This window comes from Myodes glareolus, chromosome 15 (assembly GCF_982192425.1).
Source record: "Myodes glareolus chromosome 15, mMyoGla1.1, whole genome shotgun sequence".
Classification (NCBI taxonomy): Eukaryota; Metazoa; Chordata; class Mammalia; order Rodentia; family Cricetidae; genus Myodes; species Myodes glareolus.
The window spans coordinates 47,224,712-47,245,950 of NC_142040.1; the positions used below are offsets into that span (position 1 = coordinate 47,224,712).

At 41.2% G+C, this 21,239-nt stretch overlaps 1 protein-coding gene across 1 annotated transcript in view; it reads left to right on the top strand.

Annotated features, from left to right (window-relative positions):
• Window positions 1–21,239, top strand: part of Oxct1 (3-oxoacid CoA-transferase 1) — a 121,450-nt gene that overhangs the window by 52,999 nt on the left and 47,212 nt on the right. Inside the window, exons 8-11 of the mRNA XM_048428499.3 lie at window positions 6,745–6,852; window positions 7,965–8,079; window positions 9,749–9,843; window positions 12,385–12,433. Of these exons, the coding sequence (XP_048284456.1) occupies window positions 6,745–6,852; window positions 7,965–8,079; window positions 9,749–9,843; window positions 12,385–12,433 (367 nt within the window). The remainder of the gene's footprint in view (window positions 1–6,744; window positions 6,853–7,964; window positions 8,080–9,748; window positions 9,844–12,384; window positions 12,434–21,239) is intronic.

Genomic DNA, 21,239 nt, shown 5'->3' on the forward strand with positions numbered 1-21,239 from the left:
AAAGGTGGGTGCCACCACAGCCACTTTTATTTTTATTTTTTTAAATGGTTTATTTATTTTTATATATATGGTTATTTTGCATATATGTATATATGCATATTCGTATGTCTGTGTACCATGTGCGTGTGGAGGCTAGAAAAGGCATCAGATCCTCTAGAACTGGAGTTACGAGTTGCCATGTAGGAGTCCCCAGCCCTCCTAACTGCTGAGCCATCTCTCCAGCATTCTGCCATTTGGAGTTGTTTGTCATCTCTCTTCCCATCAGAGCAAGTGTCCCGATTGTTTCCTTCCTGGCTGAATCTTATCCACGCTTAGTACTTCTTGGTCTAAGGTATGTACCTGTCTCACATTTCCCCACTAAATCTGTGGAGCTCCCACTTAAAGGGCTTGATCTCTTGCTGTACAAATCGGCACAGTATATTGCCTCATGGATTTCCTACGTGCTAGTTGGTCACAGACCAGCGACGTATATTTTGCACCCCACAAACTGGAGGAAGGTTGTACTGTTGCCCAATTATATCTGTTCTTTATGACCACACATACCAGCTGTTAATAAGCCATTGGCACATGCTACTATAGACTGAATGGAGCGTTTTCCTTGTTTTTCCTGAAAGGAGTGTTGTTGCCTCTACTTTTTGCTGATGTCTCTTTCATTTTTCTCTTGATGGCAACTTGGTGATTGTATATTTTGACTTTTAAAGAATTCTGGGAGATAGTATCTTGAAGTCTAGTGTTAGTTCAGAAAATCAGTATTTCAACTTAGAATTTGGTTCTTCCTCATCCATACTAGTTTTGTCCTTTCTTCCTATGACAAAGATGGAGGCAGAAAGGAATTGATCTGCTCTGTTTCTTCTGTCTTCATCCCAAGCAGTGGAGATGACCGGTCCTAATTCTTCAGCGGGAGCAGCAGCAGAACACATCCCGGCATTGCTGTCGGCACTTGGGACAAGCCTCATGTCGCTCCCACTGCACTCCTGTGACACACTTGTTAAAGTGTCAGAGATCCTCCATGTGTCCTAGGTCCTACATGTCTGTATTGTGCACGGCATTTAAAGTGTGAGCTGATATGGTTGCCCACGCTGTAGTTACAAAACTCTCCTCTTTACAGAAAATTCTTTTCATCATCAAGGTCAATGTCAGAGTGGAGGAGCCTCGGACAGTGGCCCTCTGGAGCCCATTTGTCATTTTCAGCTTGTGGCACTGGATCTGATTTCTCTTTTCTTCAAATGTTCTGAAGTCTGGAGATAGACCTCCTTAAAGACCAGGACTTATTTTCGGAATCACTCCCTGATTCATTACGAAAACCAATTTTAGTCAGCCATTTTCACTCAAGATTCCCATCATCTCTACTTGAGCAAGCAGCGTTATCTTCGTTGGTTCAGAGACCAGAATCACGGTTCATGCCATAATTTCACTGTGAAAGACAGGGCTTGTCAGAAAGCCATACAGAATCCATCAGCAAATGGTCTTCCAAGAATTTGCATCTCTGTTGATGTCACTGTCTTATGTCCGAGCCAGTTTTGTCACTTCCATTAAAACTGGTCATCCTCATCTTTTCTAGGGTGAAGAAGAGTCTGATTTTATGGCCATCAGGGTGATATAGCCTTTCTCTTCTCAGCCCTACTTTAGATATTGTTACTATATTTCATTTATATGTCTGACTGTTCCAGCAGGTGCACATTTTCTTGACATCATTTTGTTTTAATCAGCCTGATTTCACCAGACACAGTGGAGTGTCCTTTGGCATGAGATCTGATCTGCAAGTCTTCAGTGACAGCTTTGCAATCATATTACCTACTGCTTCTAATGGCCATAGGTGGATCGTCATGAAGAAACGAATGTAATTAATACCACGATGGTGGTACCCCCGCTCTTCCGTCCTTGTGCATTTCCGGGAAGATGCCCATCTGTACATTTGTTCTTGGTCTTTCAACTGGCTATATTCTGTCTTAGCATGAGGCTTAAGCAGGTGGTCATCCTCTGTTGAGTTTCTTTTGCCCTTTTGCATTGTTCCAAATGATAAATATTTCTCCATTTCTTCCTACTCTCCTTCTCTGGGTGAAACTCTCATCCACAGCACCTCTCCTTCAGACCTGGGCTATTTTCCTGGCAAAAGAAGGGCGTCCCTGCTAACCTCTGTGACAGCTGAAGTGTGTACTTCACTTTGCTTCCTGTGGGACACTACTGCAGACTTCTGCTGCCCTGCACCCATTTTCTCTCACGGTTTTTAGGAGCATGCCCATGTTTGTGGATGTAACAAACTGAGATTATTGCTTAAAAAAGTCTCTTATACCAATAAAGTAAGATTGTTTTTTAAAATAAAAAACCTTATGTTATTTAAGTATTTCCTCACAGCTCCTCCGTTCTCCCTGAGATGCTGGATACAAATACGTTGTCACCACGGATGAATACTTGCCTTCCTCGGGGCTTTAAAACAAAACTTCACGCTTATAAAGTAGGGACAGCGCAAGGCAGAGGGAGTAAACCTTTAAAAAAACAAAGTTCAAATCAATAATGATTATCATTTCCTAGCCTCGATTTCCCTGCTAACGACTGAACGAAGACAGGTACTAATTAGAGAAGCGTCGAGTGTCTGGATTCTGAGCTGTACCAGATGGTGCTGTGTGAGAACTATTCATAGTGCCAGGGAGAAGGTTGGGTTGTTCTTAGCTACCGTTCTTCCATCTTGAGTTTGTCCAAGGACGCTTACATTTGCCCTCCTCCCCCAGTCCTTTGATTTTGCCCTGGTACTGCCTTTGCCACCTTTGCTGAGGGCTCCGTGGGAGCTCATTTCCTTCTTAGCTGTCAGATTTCCTTTCTTGCCTGTGTTATAACTTGATCACGTTGGGCTTTTAAATCACCCTGTTGGCTCTTCATGGGTGTGTCTCAAGATCACGCGAAACTGGGACCATCTTCAGCCCTGCGCACAGACACTGTACAGATATTTTCTGCCTCTGCTGTTCTGTTGTCATTGAACCCCTCATAGATTGTTTCAAAACAGATTTTCTCCTTTGGGGTTGTACTTTAAATATTTGCTGTCAACTCTGAGAAAGCCTTGTTTGTTTGTATAGAAGTGTTCAGCACAGTGGTGTGTTGGGATGGCTTTGACAAGAGCCGCACACACATTTCCTACAATACGGAAATCAGCACTACACAGTGTGGAACTGATCATGTTGAACTGAATGACTGCTTTTTAAAATGTTCAACTAGGGCACGTTTGTTGTGTTTGCTGTGAAAGTTATAATTGCCCTTAGTCATGAAGCTTTGTCTTGATTTCATAAGTTTAGAAGAAACTAATTGGGGGAACCAGAAGAGTCAAAAGTTATTGTTTACTCTTGAAATTTCCAGTTTAAGTAAGGACCACTCTCTCTTTTTCCCTTCTTCATCATTTTCCTTGATCTTGCTGAAGAGTAAGTCGGACAGAGACATTAGAAAGTTGCTATTGTAATCCCAGCAAGACATCTGAAGGCCAGACTGACTGCAGTCATGTTAGGTATTGGAAAAAATCCACGAGAAGCTTGCTCATCAAGGGAACAGGGAAAAGGTTCCTGTATTTATTTCCTGGTGTTGTAATTGATTTCTATACCTTTACTATTTCATATTACCATGTATCTGTGAACTCTCTCACCAGCCTCATTTCTTGTATTTCCTGGTTTGGAAAACCATCTATTTAGTGTCTCTTACACCTTTGGAATATTTGTGAGGCCCTGGGCACCCTACCCAAATCCCAACTCTGTTTTTTAGGCTTTTCCCCTTAAAGGTTTAGCAAAAATACCTTTCCCAGAGCTGAGATATACATTAGTCAGGAAAGTGCTTGCTTGTAAGCATGAGGACCTGTGTACAGGCTCAGTTCCCACAACCCTGTTTAAACATCACCCCCTACCCAACCCCAGCCCACCTGCCTGGATGAATGTTTGTAATTCCAACCCTGGGAGGCAAAGACAAGCAGAGTACTGGAACTTGTTGGCCAGCTAGCCTAGCTACGTGGTCACACAGAGGTCAGTGAGACTCTGTTTCAAAAAAGGAGGTGGGAAATGCCTCAGGAATGGCACCCAAGGTTGTCCACTGGCCTCTGCAAGCAGCCCCCTCCCACAGAAATAACTTGTACAGCTACCCAGAGAGAGGACGTATTAACATTTCACTGTGCTTCTGCTTTTCCTAGGTCTAAATATAGTTGTGCTGAAAGGAAATGCTAAATTACCCTGGATTGATTGGTACAATATGCCAGTGTCTAAATATCTACCATTTTTGTAATTAATATGTTTATCAAGAAAGAAAAAAGGAAAATGGTGTAGTTGCATTGAAGTATATATATTTGCTTGTAAAAAATCTTCTCTTTTTATGAAACATTAATTTATAAAATGCTATTCAATATTACCAAAGCATAATTTCGGTTTATTGTGTTAAGACCCATGGTGTTTGTTTTTACCAATTTCCTACTGTTGAACATTGATGTTGTTTCTGACTTTATGAATTCTGTGATCGATATTTTCTTGAATAATAAGCCTTCTTGTATACTGAGGATCAGTATAGTAGAAACACATTTTGGAAGTCAAGAATTTCATTGAAGGCTCAAATAGAAAACAAGGTAAAGTTATGAACGAGCTGTAGAGACTCAAAGTTGCAACCTGGTTCAGACATAGGAACAATGCCTAACTGCTCAGAACTGCTTCTGGCTTCTTTTAGCCTGATCCCCACATTGTAGAAAAAGTTGGGACGGGGGCAGGGACTGGGCAAAAGCTCAGTCAGTCAAGTGCCTGCTGTATACTATGAGGGCCTGAGTTTGGATCTCTAGTAACCACATAAAACAGTCAGTTGTGGGAGCACACGTTTGTGTGCCCTGGGTCCCTGGAGCTCGTGGGCCAGTCAGCCCAGCCAAGGTCATGAGTGATAGGTTCAGTGAAGAATCTTGTCCAATAAACATTCAAGCAAATAAACAAATGAAGTGGGAAGACTGAGAAGGACACCATTGGCAATTTCTGGCCTGCACATACATACGCCTATATGTGCATGGTAACTTGCACACAGGCATGCTCACTCCCTCGCAAACATGTACATGCACCACGTACACAGAGAGAAAGAGAGAAGGGGAAAGGCAGAAGGGAAAGGAGGAAAGGAGAGAGGGGGGAGATTTTGAATGATAATTATAAATGATACCATAGGTGTAGAGGGGAGAACAAGAGAATATGGCAAGAAGTCTTCTTGTCATCTGCTCTAGAAGGATACCCTACCCGCAGTCTTCTGTCCTTGCTTGTTCCCAAGTTCATCTCCACACTCTCACTCAACTTGGATGCCACATGATTCTTTCCCAGCATTGTCATTTCTGCAGGTCTTTTTCACCAGAAAGGTAGTTCTCACCTAGTGCCCTGGTCTTCTTCAGCTGTCTGTGGGCATTGTGTAGCAACCGAACGTCTGTAATCTGTGTTCCTTCTCTGTGACAGGAAGCTGGAGAGAGATAGGATAACAGAATGCCATAGTGAGGTCTGAACTCCACAGACTTCTGGATAGTCTCCTTAATATTTTAGGTGGCAGGTTCAGAATAACTCTACTTGTTTAAAAACATCAGCTCATAAGCAAATAAATATTTGCTTCAGGCATTGTTTGAGAGTCCTGTCACTATAATAAAAGATTTGGTAATTACCTCATGAAGAGAAAAGGATTGTTTGGGGATTATGGCTTTGAATTACTCTTTCATGATCAGACATGCCCACTGCCTTTGGGACCTCTGGTGGGTGCTAGATAGTAGTCCTGGGGGATGTGTGATGGAACAGCTTGCTTCACTGTGGTCAGAGAACAGAAAGCACAGATGAAGGGGCCATAGTTCCATAAAAGTTAGCCTCCCCTAAGCAACCCGAGGATTTCTCCAATCTTTTCATATAGCCCATGGGAAACATCCAAGCGTCAAGCCATGGCAAGTACGAAATCCAGTAAGCTCATTGTGCATGTGTCATGAGAAAGCTAATTCTTTAGCCAAAATTAGCTTTAACCAGAACTCAGTGTTAAGATTAGTTTTCCTTGACTCTGTCATTCTTAGTTCATTTATGTCGCAGGAGAAAAAAAAAAAAGAATCCTAAAATAGTAGATTAATTTGGGGACATTTTATATTATTTCAAAATGCCTGTGAATAACTCTGATTTGAATTAATTTGCCTACTTCTAGTTATTACTTAATAATTCCTTCTTGAAATTTCCATATTAAAATCAATTATCCATCTTGGAGGGAAATTATTTCAATGATTACAGTTCTGTCATGATTCTGAACAACAGAAATAATTAAAAATGGCTATGACGGGCGTCCGCATCTATATTTAAAAACCTCTTCAGTTGACCGCACAGACGTTGTTACATACAGATTTTGTCTTTGACGTGATAAGTTTCTCACGAATTTTAAGGAGTGTGCTTTTGAGCTTTGTATTGCTGAGCTGCAGTTAATGAAAGTCCAAGCAGCTGCCCTCGTAAATCTGATGAATTTGTAACCGGACCTCTTTTGGAAAAGGCTAAGATCTGTCACTTTATGTCCTGAGTATTGCATTCAGATATGTCGATTTGGGGTTCTTCTCAGTTGTGGGTTTAAAAGGTATGGTATACATTGCATGCCCTTTTATAGGTACACTTGCGTATTATTTATACCATATTCACAAGTGAGATATGAATTTTTATATGCTTTACTTTTAAAAACATAAATATGTCCATTCTAAGCCATGACTGTCTTACTTAACATTTTTTTTCCCCTCTTTTTCTCTAGGTTGAAGAAATTGTAGACATTGGATCATTCGCCCCAGAGGATATCCACATTCCGAAGATTTACGTACACCGCCTTATAAAAGGAGAAAAATATGAGAAAAGAATTGAGGTACTTTACAGAGCATGTTTTGCCAGTCTATTGGATCTGGTTACCAGTGTTACTCTTAAGTAGGAGCCTTTGGTGTGTCCATCGGAAAGGAACCGACTACACGTTTGCCCAGCGTAACAGTGTCTCCACAACTTGTGATTTTGTAGGCTGTCATATCTGCCCGGACTCTGTAATGGTTACAATTTATGATTCCTGATTTTGGGTAGCTATTTTTGAGGGTAGAGGTGAATAATGAGGTCTTTGATGGCTTTACCCTTCTGAAGTCTTAATGCTTTCTTAGAAATATCCATCTTGAAATAGTTCTGTATGTTTATGGAATAAAGAAAGAGTTTGTAACTAGCCTTGCGCTATGGGCAGATGTGTCACGAAAGTTTCCAAGGGTTGGGTACGACGAGCACTGGGACTTCTCCACAATGACTGACCTGCGAGGTCTCAGTTGATGTCAAGATTCAAAAGTTTCCAGGGATTAGCACCACAATAGATGTATAGCAGGGGATGTTAGGAGTCAGAGCAAAAGGCAATACACAAGCCCAGACTGCTATCTGGTGCCCTGAGAGCTAGGATGAGAGATTTACAGACACACCAGTCTGTTTTAAGGAGATTTAGTCATGGAAATGGTTCTCTGACTGTTTCCAGTACACATAGCAAAGCCCGTCTAGACTCTGCAGGTGGAAATCAGCAATTGGCCTCAGGACCACCTGGTAAACACATCCTGGCGGCCCCAGGAAACAGATGCCCAGGGCCTATGTCTTTTCTTTTATTCAGGCTCTGTTTGTTAACACCTGAGGAGAAATCAGCTGTCAAGTCGTAGGTAGAACAGTGCAGCAGTCAGAACGGCAATGAAAAGGGGATTGTTTGTTTCACAGTACAAGCTGGTTTGCCTTCCCCTTCAAACAAATCTAACTGACCTGCTTTATTGGCTGCCTAAAGAATGGTCTCTGTCATGAAGTATTACTCATGCATTCTTTTTAAAAGATGCTTCATTATATTGTAGACTTGCCTCCTACTGGGAACGAGTGCTATTTTTTTTCCTGCCAATTTTTATGTTGAAGCAATGAGAAATTTGAAAGCAGATCTTAAACGTGAATAATTTGTTGCTACTTACTTTGAAGCGTTTATCACTCCGAAAGGAAGGCGATGGAAAAGGCAAATCTGGTAAGCCTGGAGAAGATGTCAGGGAGCGGATCATCAGGAGAGCAGCTCTTGAGTTTGAGGACGGCATGTATGGTATCCTTTGTCAGTCTGAACGCCACCAAATATGCAGTCTTTGATTCTCCATGATCAACAGGCTATTAGGCCTGTGAGTAATGATTCTTGTTCAGTTCACTTTTACTTTAAAAGTAGTCAGACTTTACAGAATGGGATATGTAATCCAGGGGTAGCAAGATATAGAAAGTCAATGTTTGTGATCTATTTGCCTTCTTGATGGCAACTAAAATACACAGTAATTGTAGAATGTGCATTATGTTTTTGCACAGTTTGACATTTAGCTAGAAGTTTGATAAGGAGCTATGTGTTACTCAGGATAAGGGCTTCGAATCTTAGAATCCCTGTTGTAACCAGTGCTATTTATGTTCTTGGCATTCTGACATTTGGTTACTCAGTGAGCCATAAAACCCCACTCCTCAGCAAGTTTCTGCTTCCTTTGAAGAAGATCGAATGAATGAGCTCTTTGGTCTGATAATTTATAAAGGTACTCAGTGAATGATTCAACTTCTGTACCTCCCCCCTTTTTTCTTTGGCAAAAATACCAGAGTGGACATAATTTAGTAGAGTTAGTGCCTGACGTTTGAATGCATTTAAATAACAATGAGATTATTTACCATTTTGCTTATTTTCAGTATGTGTTCACCATTTTGATAATTTTCAGTGTACTAGATATTGAACTATGATGCACATGGTGTATTATAAGAGAAATATTTATGGAGTTTGACTTCCATGAAGCTGTACTTACAGACCCGGGGCAGACCAAACTAGAAAATGTCCATCCTAGGAGTTTCCCTTCTCTTTGAGTTTTGGTCATTTCTACTGTCTCTTGACTGAGAGGGTTTGGCTATTTCTCCTTTATTTCCAGCTCTGTCCCTCTTTAGTTTTTGATTTTTTTTTTCTACTTGCACTTGTGCGATAGTGAGAATTTACACAGGGGAAGAGAGTATCATGTTGGCCATCATCCGTCTTCTGCGTTGGAAATGGGGGTAGTCAGCCTGGGCTGAGTGGGTATCATCTCCCAGGCTTTTCTCAGCTGACTCCCCTTTGATGTATAAGCAGAGACTGCAATGCTTGTCCCATATGATAACGACTCCTGGGGGTTGCTCTTTATTCACTGTATTGCCAATGATGGATGTTCATCACTCATCTCATTCATCTTCATGGTCTTTCTCTATTATCTGCCTTAGTCAGCACTAATGGTGCATAGCCGTTTGTTTCCTCGTATATGTCTTACTAAAATATTTTTTTTATTTGTTTATCTTTTTTTGGGGGGACAAGGTCTCTCTAAATAGCCTTGACTGTCCTGGAAGTCACTATGTAGACCATGCTGGCCTCAAACTCACAGAGATCCATCTGCCTCTGTCTCCTGAGTGCTGGGAGTGAAGGAGTACTTCACCACGCTTCTTACTAATGCATGACTCACACTACTGTTAAATTGACCTTGGTTATCCTTTGAAGCCACTCCCTTGACCTTTGTGATAAAGCGTATTAATGTTATTGAGAAGACAAGGACTAATTAGACATTTTCCTTTTGGAGGATTATCAATGACTGTCCAGAGAATATGTTCAGTTATTATATTCCTAACCATTTCCATCTAAAGAAGACTCTTGTTCTGATTTATATGTGCAAAGACTTACAGCACCACTTCTGCTTTTGCTATGCTATGCCTTAACGTCTTTCTTCCAGCTAATTTGGGCATAGGAATACCTCTTCTGGCCAGCAACTTCATCAGTCCAAATATGACTGTTCACCTTCAAAGTGAAAATGGAGTCTTGGGTTTGGTAAGATGACAAACTTTTGTTTAACTGTGAGCTATAGCAAATGATATTTGTAATTTACCCAATATAATTTTCCAGTGTTTTATCACTTCTCAGTAGAATTCTACTGTTACTGTGATAAAATTATATATATATACATATATATGTATATGTATATATTTATACATGTATATTATTCTGTATTGATAACATATGTGATTACCACAGATAAATAGTAGATAGTGTAGGAAGAAGTTTCTTTCCCACCAGAAGCTCCCAAATAAGCACACTGAGGCTTATATTAATTATAAATACTTGGCTAATAGCCCAGGCTTATTACTAGCTAACTCTTACCTTTTCGATTAAACCATATTTTTACCTACACTTTGCCATGTGGCTTGGTACCTTTTCTCAGTATGTCTTGTCCATCATGCTTCTCTCTCTGCGTCTGCTGGCCTCTCCTCTGACTCCACCCTTCTTCCTCCCAGTGTTCTCAGTTCAGCTCTCCCAGCTAAGCTTATTCTGTTCAACTATTGGCCAGTCAGCTTGTTTATTAAACCAGTCATAGTGACATATATTCACACAGTGTAAAGGATTATCCCACAAGATGTTGATTGGCTGAGCCGTCTCCTGGCTATTTCCAGAGACATAAAAATGTAGTGTGTCTGGATAGAGGCCGATTCCTATTGAATTCAAAGACTTGTACTTTAGAGGAACCTTCGAGGTTGTCTAGAGTGATCAGCTTCTTCAATTTGAAGACAGAGGAAGTTAGTTTATGTGAATTTTCCACACAGGACATTGAAAGGGAAATGGGCAGAAACATAAAACATTAGGTGTTAATTCAGTTTATTTATAGGATAGTTTTCAGTCCTTTGTTTGGGAGTATATTAAAAATTCAGTATTTACTCATTCTTAACTCTTGTATCTTTTCTTCTTCCCCTTCTCTTTTCTGTTAGTATATGCCATTAGGTAAATGTGCTGGACTCCATTCATTTCACTAGAGTTACTTTATAAAAATGAATACAAAATTAACTCAAGGATGTACCTCAAATGTAGTAGAAAACATGTACATGGAATGTGAAATCCTCATTTTGATTTCCGCCAAAACATCCGTATATGTATGCATGTTTATATGTGTGTGCATTCACACATACACATATACAAATACACACAATTATAGTTTTTAAATATTCTACTGAGAACTGAGCAAAGGTAACATAAAGATGCCCGTGTGTAGATGTAGGGAGAGATAAAATTAGAATCCCAGACTCAGACATTCAAAGTGTTATATACCAAGACAAAAGAACTACTATTCCCAGTCTTTGTAGCCAAATAACACAAGGGTAGGTGGCATTCACTCTCCTACCAGAATGGGTTGCAGGTAGGTTTAACTGGGGCCCCTGGCTCTGTGTGGGCCAAAATTAGTATTGATTTGACCCAAGAAAGATCACAAACTTAAAACAGGAGATTATTTTGTTATTGTTTTTCTTTTTTATTATTGAAAAAATATTTTTCCATACAAACACACTTTTAAAAATGATTTTAATTTTTATTTAAAATAGGTTTTTATGCAATATTTTCAGATCATGATTTCCCTTCCCACAAGTCTTCCTAGATCCTCCCTCCTTCCATACCTACACAAATCCATCCTCTCTCTTTTTCTCATTAGAAAACAAACAGACACCTAAAAAACAAACAAACAAAAAAACCCAGACCAGAAGAGGACAAACAGAAAAAAAGTCAAAGAAGAAGAAACACAGACATACACAGACATACACAAGGATCCTATGAAAACATAAAATCAGAAACCGTAATATATAAGCCAAAGACCTGTAAGGTTAAAAAAAAATCTTTCGAGATGAAAATATTCCAAAAATACTACTGAGTTTGTTTTTCGTTGCCCATCTACTGCTGAGCATTGGGCCTTTGCTTGAGTGTTGTTTGTATATGCAGTTAGACTCAGCTGGAGAAAAACTAATTTTTCCTTTGTGAAAACTTGTCAGTCTTAAATAGCCTCTGGGTTAGGTATGGGGGCTGTCATACAACATACTCTGATCTCCCTCCCCATCTCCACCCAGATCCTCTTCACCTCCCTACCATTCCAATTCCACACCATATCTCTCCCTCTCTTTAGAAAAAAACAGGTGAAGAACAAAACAAATAAAAGCCAACAAATATTAATGAAATAAAGGCAAAGAAAAGGTATTAGAAATGTGCACAGACACACACACACACCTTGATTGTGTGATTCTTGCATGAAGTTTGTAGACACCATTGTTATGGTACAATGCCAAAAGACTGAGCATGCTTGATACCTACATAGCAGGCACCAAGGAATTACTTTTCTGAAAGCAGACTGGTAATTTTACGAATATTTCTCACTTGCCCAGTCATAACCAATATGAGAAAGAGTTGTGAAAACCAGGAATTATCTTTGGAAAAGTTTACCTCACGCCTTCAGATGTCAGCATTCTAGATCTTCAGGGAAGGTATTTAAGCAGTTTCTGTGTGTGCCTGGGGGAAGAGTGGCTCGGTCACTCACTGACGGTGTGCTATGTTTGACAGGGTCCATACCCACTACAGCACGAAGCCGATGCTGACCTCATCAATGCAGGTAAACTCACTTATACTTTTTCAACGTTTTCTATTGCTACTAGTTTAGCTCTGTGTCAAGTATCGGCAACAATTTGAACTCAATTCTTTATCTTCTGGAAGGAACTCACTATATTTATGACAAAGAAGGGAAATGACCCCTCTAGACTTTGAAATCTCTCTCATTCAGTTTCAGATGAGGTAACGGCAGAAATGCAGGTGGAGGCGCTTTTTAATTGCAGAACCTTAGTGGGTCAGGCAGGGTCCTACCTGTAAGTAGAGAGCACACCCTTGCATGATGTCATTGCGAAGAGTTCAAAGATAGGACAATTGACAAGGCTCTGGACAGCATGAAGGAAACACGATCCTCCAGAGCATTATTCTACTTTATCCATAAAGGCTGGTAGCAGGAGAGAGCCCCAACAGAAACTGGCATTTAGATAAAAAAACCATCACCAAATTATAGGTGACCTTGGTGGGCTAAAGGTATCCACTGGGGTCTCCTGCCTGGGCCCTCTACTGACCAACCCCAAGTAGAAATATGCCAGGTTTCTGTGGATAGAGAAAGTGGGAGTGGGTGCACATTACTAGGCTGGTGCACTGGACAATTGTTGTAGGTGATGCTTATCCTTCTGTAATGTAGGTCTTATTGGCATGAGGTGGCATTCTCTACTGATGGGGTTGCTTAAGTCTGCACCAGGCCACTGACTTCATGCCAAGGATGTGAGCAGAACACACGCAGAGAGTTTCTTTGAGTTGGGAACTCCCATTGCACTTTAGGCCTCCACCTTGCCTTTTATTACCAGCCTGCTAATTGACAGGGACGCAGAATATATTAGCAACCCAGAGAACGAACAGATCAGGCCTTTTGGCATCTGTCACAATGCTTGAGGTACCATTGCCATTCTGTTGGCTTTTGGCTCATCCTTGGAAGGGAGCAACTCTTAGGAAGCTTATTTATGTCCTAGGAGGATTTTCAGTGTCTTTCTTTATTCAGTCTGCCCCCACAGAAGTATTGTTCTTACTTTGCGTTCAAAAATAGTATGTGTAAATCTCAGAAGTAATACGAGCTGAACATAAAGTCCAGCTGTCAAGTAGAATGATGTCTGATACTTGGGGTTTGGGGATATTAAAGTACATATTCAGGTTGAATATTTGAATTAGCTAATACAACTCAACCCTGAAAATCCCAGTGTGGCAACGCAGTGACATTTAGCCAACGCGGTACTTGAGTCGTACTGTATCCTTTAGCAATAGCTCACTGGTCTGTGAAAATATTTGCTGCTTGCTTTAATTAATTTATTATGTTAGTTGGTTATTTGCAAAATGAATAATTCCATTTCCCAAATCTCAGGCTTGGAGTTTATAAAACCCATTTGCCTTAGAAGAATGGATAATCTTTTTCAATCACATTGTTGGGTGGGAGGGGTTCTCTACCCCATGAAGCTTCAGAGTAGCTCCATCCTGGTCTAGCTACCCCTTTTCAAGTTCTGAGATCCCCCTGTAATCTTAAAGTACTCAAGATAAAATCACGAGCATCTGAGCTCCCACTGTCTCTTGTTCATGCTACATGGTTTTCTGTCCATCCACTGAACTATACCTGCTGCAAAGTCTGCTTGAGAGGATGGCAGATGGCAGCAGGTAGGAGCGATGAGAGCCTGGGTGCAGGTTAGAATAACTGGGAAATGTCTAATAATCCCCATGCGTTTGCTTTTTCATTAAATGTGAACTAAGCATGCTTCCCTGTCAGTGCTGTTTTCTTATTTTAATATAAAAAGTAATGTTTTTAAATTGCTTTAGAAAGAGTTACCTTGCACCTTGTACACCCTCTGGCCTGTGAAAAGCCTCTCCTAACTTCGACACTGGCTGTTTTCAACAGACTCTTGGAGACATGTGACAGTGTCTGTTACTTCTGGGAGTAAGTACTACTGGCATCTAGTAGGTAGAGGCCGGAGACACTGCCAAACTTTCTGTGATTAGAACAGCCTCCCAGAAGGTCACCTGCTTTGGAGGGCTCTACCTCTTCTGGAGAATCAAGGCCTGCACACAGAAGTACAGGCAGCTCTACACTGGTTGTCTACTGGGCTCTCTCTGCTTAGGACTGTCCCTACATCCTGGTAGCCTTTGCACTTACTGTGTGCTCACCAGATTCTCCCCTTCACTTTTGCCCCATCTCACTCATAATTACCATCAGAATATATTATAACTGTCCTTCTCATTTTGGCCCATTTGATCACTTCGAATCCCTCCACAGGACAAGAATGTCCGCTCCTCAGAACCTACAACACATTGAGTGTCTTTCTCTTAAGCACCCATTATTTTGTCTTGTAACTATTTCTCTTCCTTGCTCAATTTTAAACTGTTTTCCCCACTTAGGGTATTGGTTCTTTCTGTCTCCATATCCATAGTGTCAGCGTGACCAGTGACTCTTAGATCTCAGCCCTTACTAATTCAGTACTGAATTAGAAACTGGGGGAGCTGGAGGCAGCAGCCGTCTGCATAGGTAGATGCTCTCCATCTGGGTCTGCTGGGAATTCATGTTTGAGAGCCAATGTATAGGGCAGTTGAATTTTGTTTGTAGTTTTGTTCAGTGTTCATAATAGTTACTTACTCACTATTGAATTATGGACCAAAGAACTAAATAAGGATAAAATTAATGCACTCTCTTGACAAAATCGTATGAAAAGATTTAGATGTACACACAGAGAAGAGTTATCTGTTGAAATTGTCACCTGTATTAATGCATTCAGATTACTTTATTCTCACGCTCCTTTCATCGCTTCCATCTTTATTACCCCCTCATTGCCTGCTCCCCGCCCCTCCCCAGATTCCTTTTGACTGTTATCAGGGTCACTCTTGTTCGGACTTAGTATAGGAGCCTGTAGATACTGTGAGTTCATGATTACAATGGCCGCGCTTATCTGTAGGCTATTTTATCGCAACCCTTCTTCCTTTCCTCCACTTTTATCTTCTTTCTGCCCGCACTCCTGCAGCATCCGGGAGCCTTAGAAGGGATGTTATCCGTGACTTGCTTAGGGCTCAGCTCTCAGCTGTCACTTGTTCTCAGCACCTTGGGATGCTAGGAGTGTCTGTATTCACTGCCCTTCACTAGAGAGAAGTTTAGAGTAACATTTGTTGGGTTCTGTCTATTGTGTGGGGTGGGTACTTGAAAAGGGTCCCAGAATGGAGCAAAACAAAGCTGAAACTGGAAACTTGGTCTTTTACCTGACACTGGCTGTCATGTGGGCTGAATGCCTGGACAGGGTTTTGGATCGGTGGCAAGGCAATTATTCTTTACATTGATTTATTGTTATAGTTACTGACCAAATCCTGAATGTTGCATTAGAAAATTATGAATTCAACATAGTATACTTAGGTACTGGATTCATTTAGATGTTTAAAAATAATAGCACCCAAAAGTAGAATTAGCATATAATCTAGTTGTCTATTTTGGTGCATTGCCAAAAGAAAAAAAAATCAGCAAATCACAGAGGTATCTGTCCGTACTGTATTTATTGCAATACTGTTTACCAAGCCAATAAAATGGAAATAGGTGGAGTTTTTATGAGCTAATCAATGGGTAAATAAAACACATAGTAGAATACTATTAAATGGTTGAAAAAGATGCTCTTTTGTCATCTGAGACAATGTGGACTATGCTAAGCAAAATGGGCCAGGCATAGAAAGACAAGTCATGCACATTGTCAGTCATATGTGGAACCAAAGAAAAGTCAGTCTTCTGGAAGTTGAGGCTAGAATGGTGGTTACCAGAGCAGGCAGAAGGCAGAGGTAAGGAAGGCTTCCCAGTGGGCAGGAAGTTATGACTAGATAATAGGGGTTCTCATGTGCTCTTGCACAGTAGGGTAACCATAGTTATCAAGGACCTACTGTATGTTTCAAAAAACTGAAAGGGGGCTTCATGTTTTTCTAATCGAGAAAGAGTGAGCTTTAGAGGAAAGGCAGAAGTGTTGCTTCTGATTTGAAAATTCACAGTATGTATAAACCCATAAACACGTAATTTTTTGAGACTATAATATAATCATGTTTCTCATCCCTTCTCTTTCCTCCCTTCAAACCTTTTAATTCGTGTTTGTGTGTGTGTGTGTGTGTGTGTGTATGTGTGTGTTCCTAAACATAAAAATACAACTTACTTAGTCTGAATAACTCTGCTCACATGTATATTTTCAGGGTTGATCTCTGGATTGGATAGCCAGTTGGAATGCTTAAAGCAATTATAAACGAGTAAAAGTCAGGCTAACAGAGTGGCTCATGGGTAGAGGTGCTTAGGTACTGGCCTGACCTGAGTTCAATCTGAGTCCTGAGAATTATATTCTGACCTCACAACACAAACACATATACTCAGTCAGAAGAAATAAATAAAAATGTAGAGAGGTCACTACTTCAAAAGAATATAACACTGCCTTAGAAGATGCATACATACACTGGAAATAAATAGCATATATAAGTAAAAACATGAACAGTTGACTCTGCTTCAGAAAAATGTAATTTATAAGACTGCCTTGGAACAAGTCTGGATACTTTTCCGTGAGGGTTGTTCTCACAACTTTAAATACGGCTTGTGCAGTTCAGAGAGAGCCAGAACACTCCCCACTGGTCTCAGAATTTCCTACAAAATGCTAATAATAGTAACAAAATTATTATTATTATTAATTTAAAAGAACCACTTCCCACATATCATCAGTGGAGAATGCCTTTTGGAAATCGCTGTGACTTAACACTCAGAAAAAAACAGACTTGGGATGTTTGTGTTTCTTTCATGTCCTGGACAGTTTTCCTCCATGACTCTCCATCCACAGAAGTGGTGAGGATCCAATTGGGCCAGAAGAAGCATTTGGATGAGGTCTGGCTGTAGTGTGTATGTCCGAAAGCTTAGGGCTTCTGCAGACTGGTTGGGAGACTTTCTGTGTGAGCCAGTTTGTGGTCCTGTGAAGTTGTCCCTGGAGGGAAAACCGCTCTGCCTCTTACGCTGAGTGGTTTGGAGGGAGTAGTACTCATAATCCTAACGCCAGCTTCTGTCGCGCAGCTTCCACCCTGCGACCGGCTCGGGCAGAGGCCTTCACATGCATTGTCTCACTTAATCCTCCACATCTTGTGTGCTGTCTAAAAGCCACTTCTAACCACACCAGAAAGTGGTTCCCACAGAGTTTCAGGTTTGCGGTACTTTGGAAGATGAGAAAATATTTCCATTGTTTAGAATCGAACTCCCTCGGGCAATGAATATTTCAGTATGATATAAATAGGCTCACTTTCCCCCCACCCTCGAGCTGAAGTTAAGGGTATTGACAAAGGTGTTAGCTTTCGGCAGTCCTTGGGAAGCCAGCCAGGGTGGCTGTGGCTGTGGTGCCCAGCTGGGGGTGGCCAATCGTCTTCCGGTGCTTTGGCATCTGAGAACGTTTTCTGCATTCTGACCTCTCAAGTATAGCTTTTCTTCCTCTCCTTAGCTACCTTACTGCCATGGAGCAGAGGAGGGAGTTCTCTGGGACAGCTGACTTACTTCAGTCAGATGGTGTCTGAGCGTTTTACCAGCGGAGACCATATGATGTTCTGGAAGCAGGAAGAGACAGAGTGTAGATCCCATGAGACGGGCAGCTTGGCTCTGACCAAGGCACTGGTTGTTAGCTAGTGTGCTAACTGGATAAACATGGAGGTTTTATTTTTTAAAACAGGGTCTCCCTCAGTCTGTAATCCCGGTTAGGTGGAATTCCCTGTGTAGATGGGTGTGATCCTTCTGCCTCAGACTCCTGGGATTACAGGCCTGTGCTGTCACACCCAGCTAAATGTGAAGCTTTTTTTTTTTTAAATAACAATGCATCCTAATTTAGAAGTCTTAACAAGAGAATCTCTTCGAAATTAGTATTAAATGTGTTCAGAATTGTTCTCTGATTTCATGAAAGTATGTGATTGAAGTAGCTCACAGCTTAAAGGGGCTAGAGAAGAAAGCTGGATATGTGTATGTATTTGTATGTGAGGAGAGGGGGCGTCAGGCTTAATGATAATAAGGAATTAGGCAGGTTTTTACATTTTTACATTTACATAAATTATTCATTTATTTCTATTTTAGATTTTTCTCCCCACAATTATTAAGGCACAGTTGGTGTCTTAGGGTCTCTGTTGCTGACCATGACCAAAGCAACTTGGGGAGGGAAGGGTTCGTTCGGCGGTTTATACTTACCCATCACAATTCATCGTCAAAGAAATTTAGGGCAGGAGATCAAGCAGGGCCAGAACCTGGAGGCAGGAACTGATGTAGAGGCTGTGGAGGAATGCTGCTTACTCGCTTGCTCCTCTTGGCTTGCTCAGTCTGCTTTCTTAGAGAACCCAGATTAGCCCAGGTATGGCACCACCCACCATAGGCTGGGCCCTCACGCATCAATCTTAAAAAAATGCACCACAGGCTTGCCTACCACCAGATCTTATGGAAGTATTTTTTCAATTGAGACTTCCCCTTGTCCGTGACTCTAGCCTGTGTCAATTGGACATAGAACTAGCCAACACGATTGGCAAAAGGAAGTAGTGTGTATTCAGCATTTAACATTTGGTGTGTTGATTTGATATGTGTGCACATAGGGAAATGACTGATATAATCAAGTTAATGACCGTTCATCACCTCACAGCTGCCATCCGAGGATTCCTTTCAAAATCTGTTTCACATGTGCAGTGTGGTATTGCTGCCTATAGCCACTGTGTGCAGCACAGGTCCTTGGCAACCTCTGTAGTATGTGGGGCTGGCTTGTTGGGGTATCTGTCCTGCCCAGTACCCCACAGCAGGCAGGCCCCAAAGAAAATCACGCACAAGACTCCATAAGATTATAAACTGATTGGCTCATTAGGTCAGGCTTCTTGTTAACTCTTATAACTTATATTAACCCATTATTCTCATCTATGTTAGCCATAATGGCTCCGTACCTTTCTCAGCTGGGCAAGTTACATGCTGCCTCTTCAGTGATCTGCGCAGGAGTGCTGAGGAACTTCTCTGCTTCCCAGAATTCTCCTGTTCTCATTGCATCACTTCTACTTCCTGTCTGGTTTTCCCGCCCATACTGCCTGCCTGGCCAATCAGCGTTTTATTAAAATATGATTGACAGAATACAGATAATTCTCCCACATCATTTCCCTCTTTTTTTTTTTAAACAAAGAAAAATACCCATAGTCCATTTGTTGGGAATGTGGGCGTAGTATTTCAGGCTACTTCCTGCTGGTTGGGGGCGCTGATGATCTTATGGGGACCTAAAGAAAATTTAAAGTTATAATCAAGTCCTGACTGGAGTATCCTGTGAGTCTTGATCATCTCAGGCAACAGTCTTGAATCTGTTCTGGATGTAGAACTCTGTCATCTGGGCCATCTCTTCCTACCGGAGATTGCTCAGGAGGTCTCCCTTGGCCAAAGATGATTTTTCTTAACTCTGAATAAATCCAGAGCCTCTCATTTTCTGTGGAAACAAAAGCAAAATCTCTTCTCCAAAGTAACATACCTTTTGACTTCAATTTTGAAGCCAAGGTATTTTCAAAATACCTATCTTGGATTAGTTCAGCAGCATTTATAAACAAATATCTTTTAGCAGCTGTTGCTCCTTCCTCAGCATTCAAACAATTCAAAGAGAGCATAATAGCATACAGTATCAAGATTCTCTGTGTATTTTTCATCTTTATGCAGCTTTATTTTTAACCTCTATTTCTTTTATTTTTACTTTTACTTTTAGAGACTGTATATCTTTGTCCTGGAATAACTCTGTAGACCAGGCTGTCCTTGAACTCACAGAGATCTGTCTGTCTCTGCCTCCCAGGCATTGGGATTAAAGGCGTATACTACCACACCTTGAGGTCACAGAGGTCAATCTACCTCTGCCCCTTGAAGTCACAGAGGTCAACATACCTCTGCCTCCCAGGCATTGGGATTAAAGGTGTGTACTACCACACCTAACTACTTCCTTTTTTTCTTTTTTTCTTTTTAATGACTTTAACCTTTAGCCTGCATATGTTTTTAACACACTAAACCATTTAGAGGTTTTCTTCCTCTTTGAATCTCTCTTTACTGTGTATCTTTCTTTTTCTGACTACATGAGCCTTTAATTTACTAAGCAATATGGAGAGCCATGGCTTTGATGGCTAGATCCAGCTCATTTTTTAACTTTTTAGCCTCATGGCTGAGATACCAGTCAGAGCTGTGTTCACTGTCACAACTCTATGGCGCTTCAAGGTCCTTGCCAGCAAGCTGCAGCATTCTGCTCACAGACCACACTCAGTCAGACTGCCTGCCTGAAAGAGTCAGAGTTTGCCCTGGCAGGACAGCCCAGAAAACCAGCATTTTAAAACAGCGCAGCTTTTTTCCTGCTATGGCTGAAAACTGAAAAGCATGCGTTCAGCTTTTCATCAACACCATTTCAGTGTTTCGTGGCAGGACCTCTTTAAAGAACTGCAGGGTTTTGCCGCTAAAGCTGAGTCAGGAAGCCTCTCTTAGACAAGAGCACTTGCTTGCCTCTAGCAAGCAGAGTAGACCTGAGAAATTGCTGCTACCATACCAAGAAAACATGCTTTACTCTATTCTTTCCCAAGCTTTCTCAGGCTTTCTGTGGATTCAGTTATCCACGTCTGGGCGCCATATGTAGTATGAGGGCTGGCTTGTTGGGGTTTCTGTCCCTCCCAGTACCCCAACAGCCGGCAAGCAACAAAGAAAAAATCACACACAGGACTCCATAAGGTTATAAACTGATTGGCCCATTAGGTCAGGCTACTTATTAATTCTTATGACTTATCTTAACCCATTATTCTTATCTATGTTAGCCACACGGGCTCAGTACCTTTCTCAA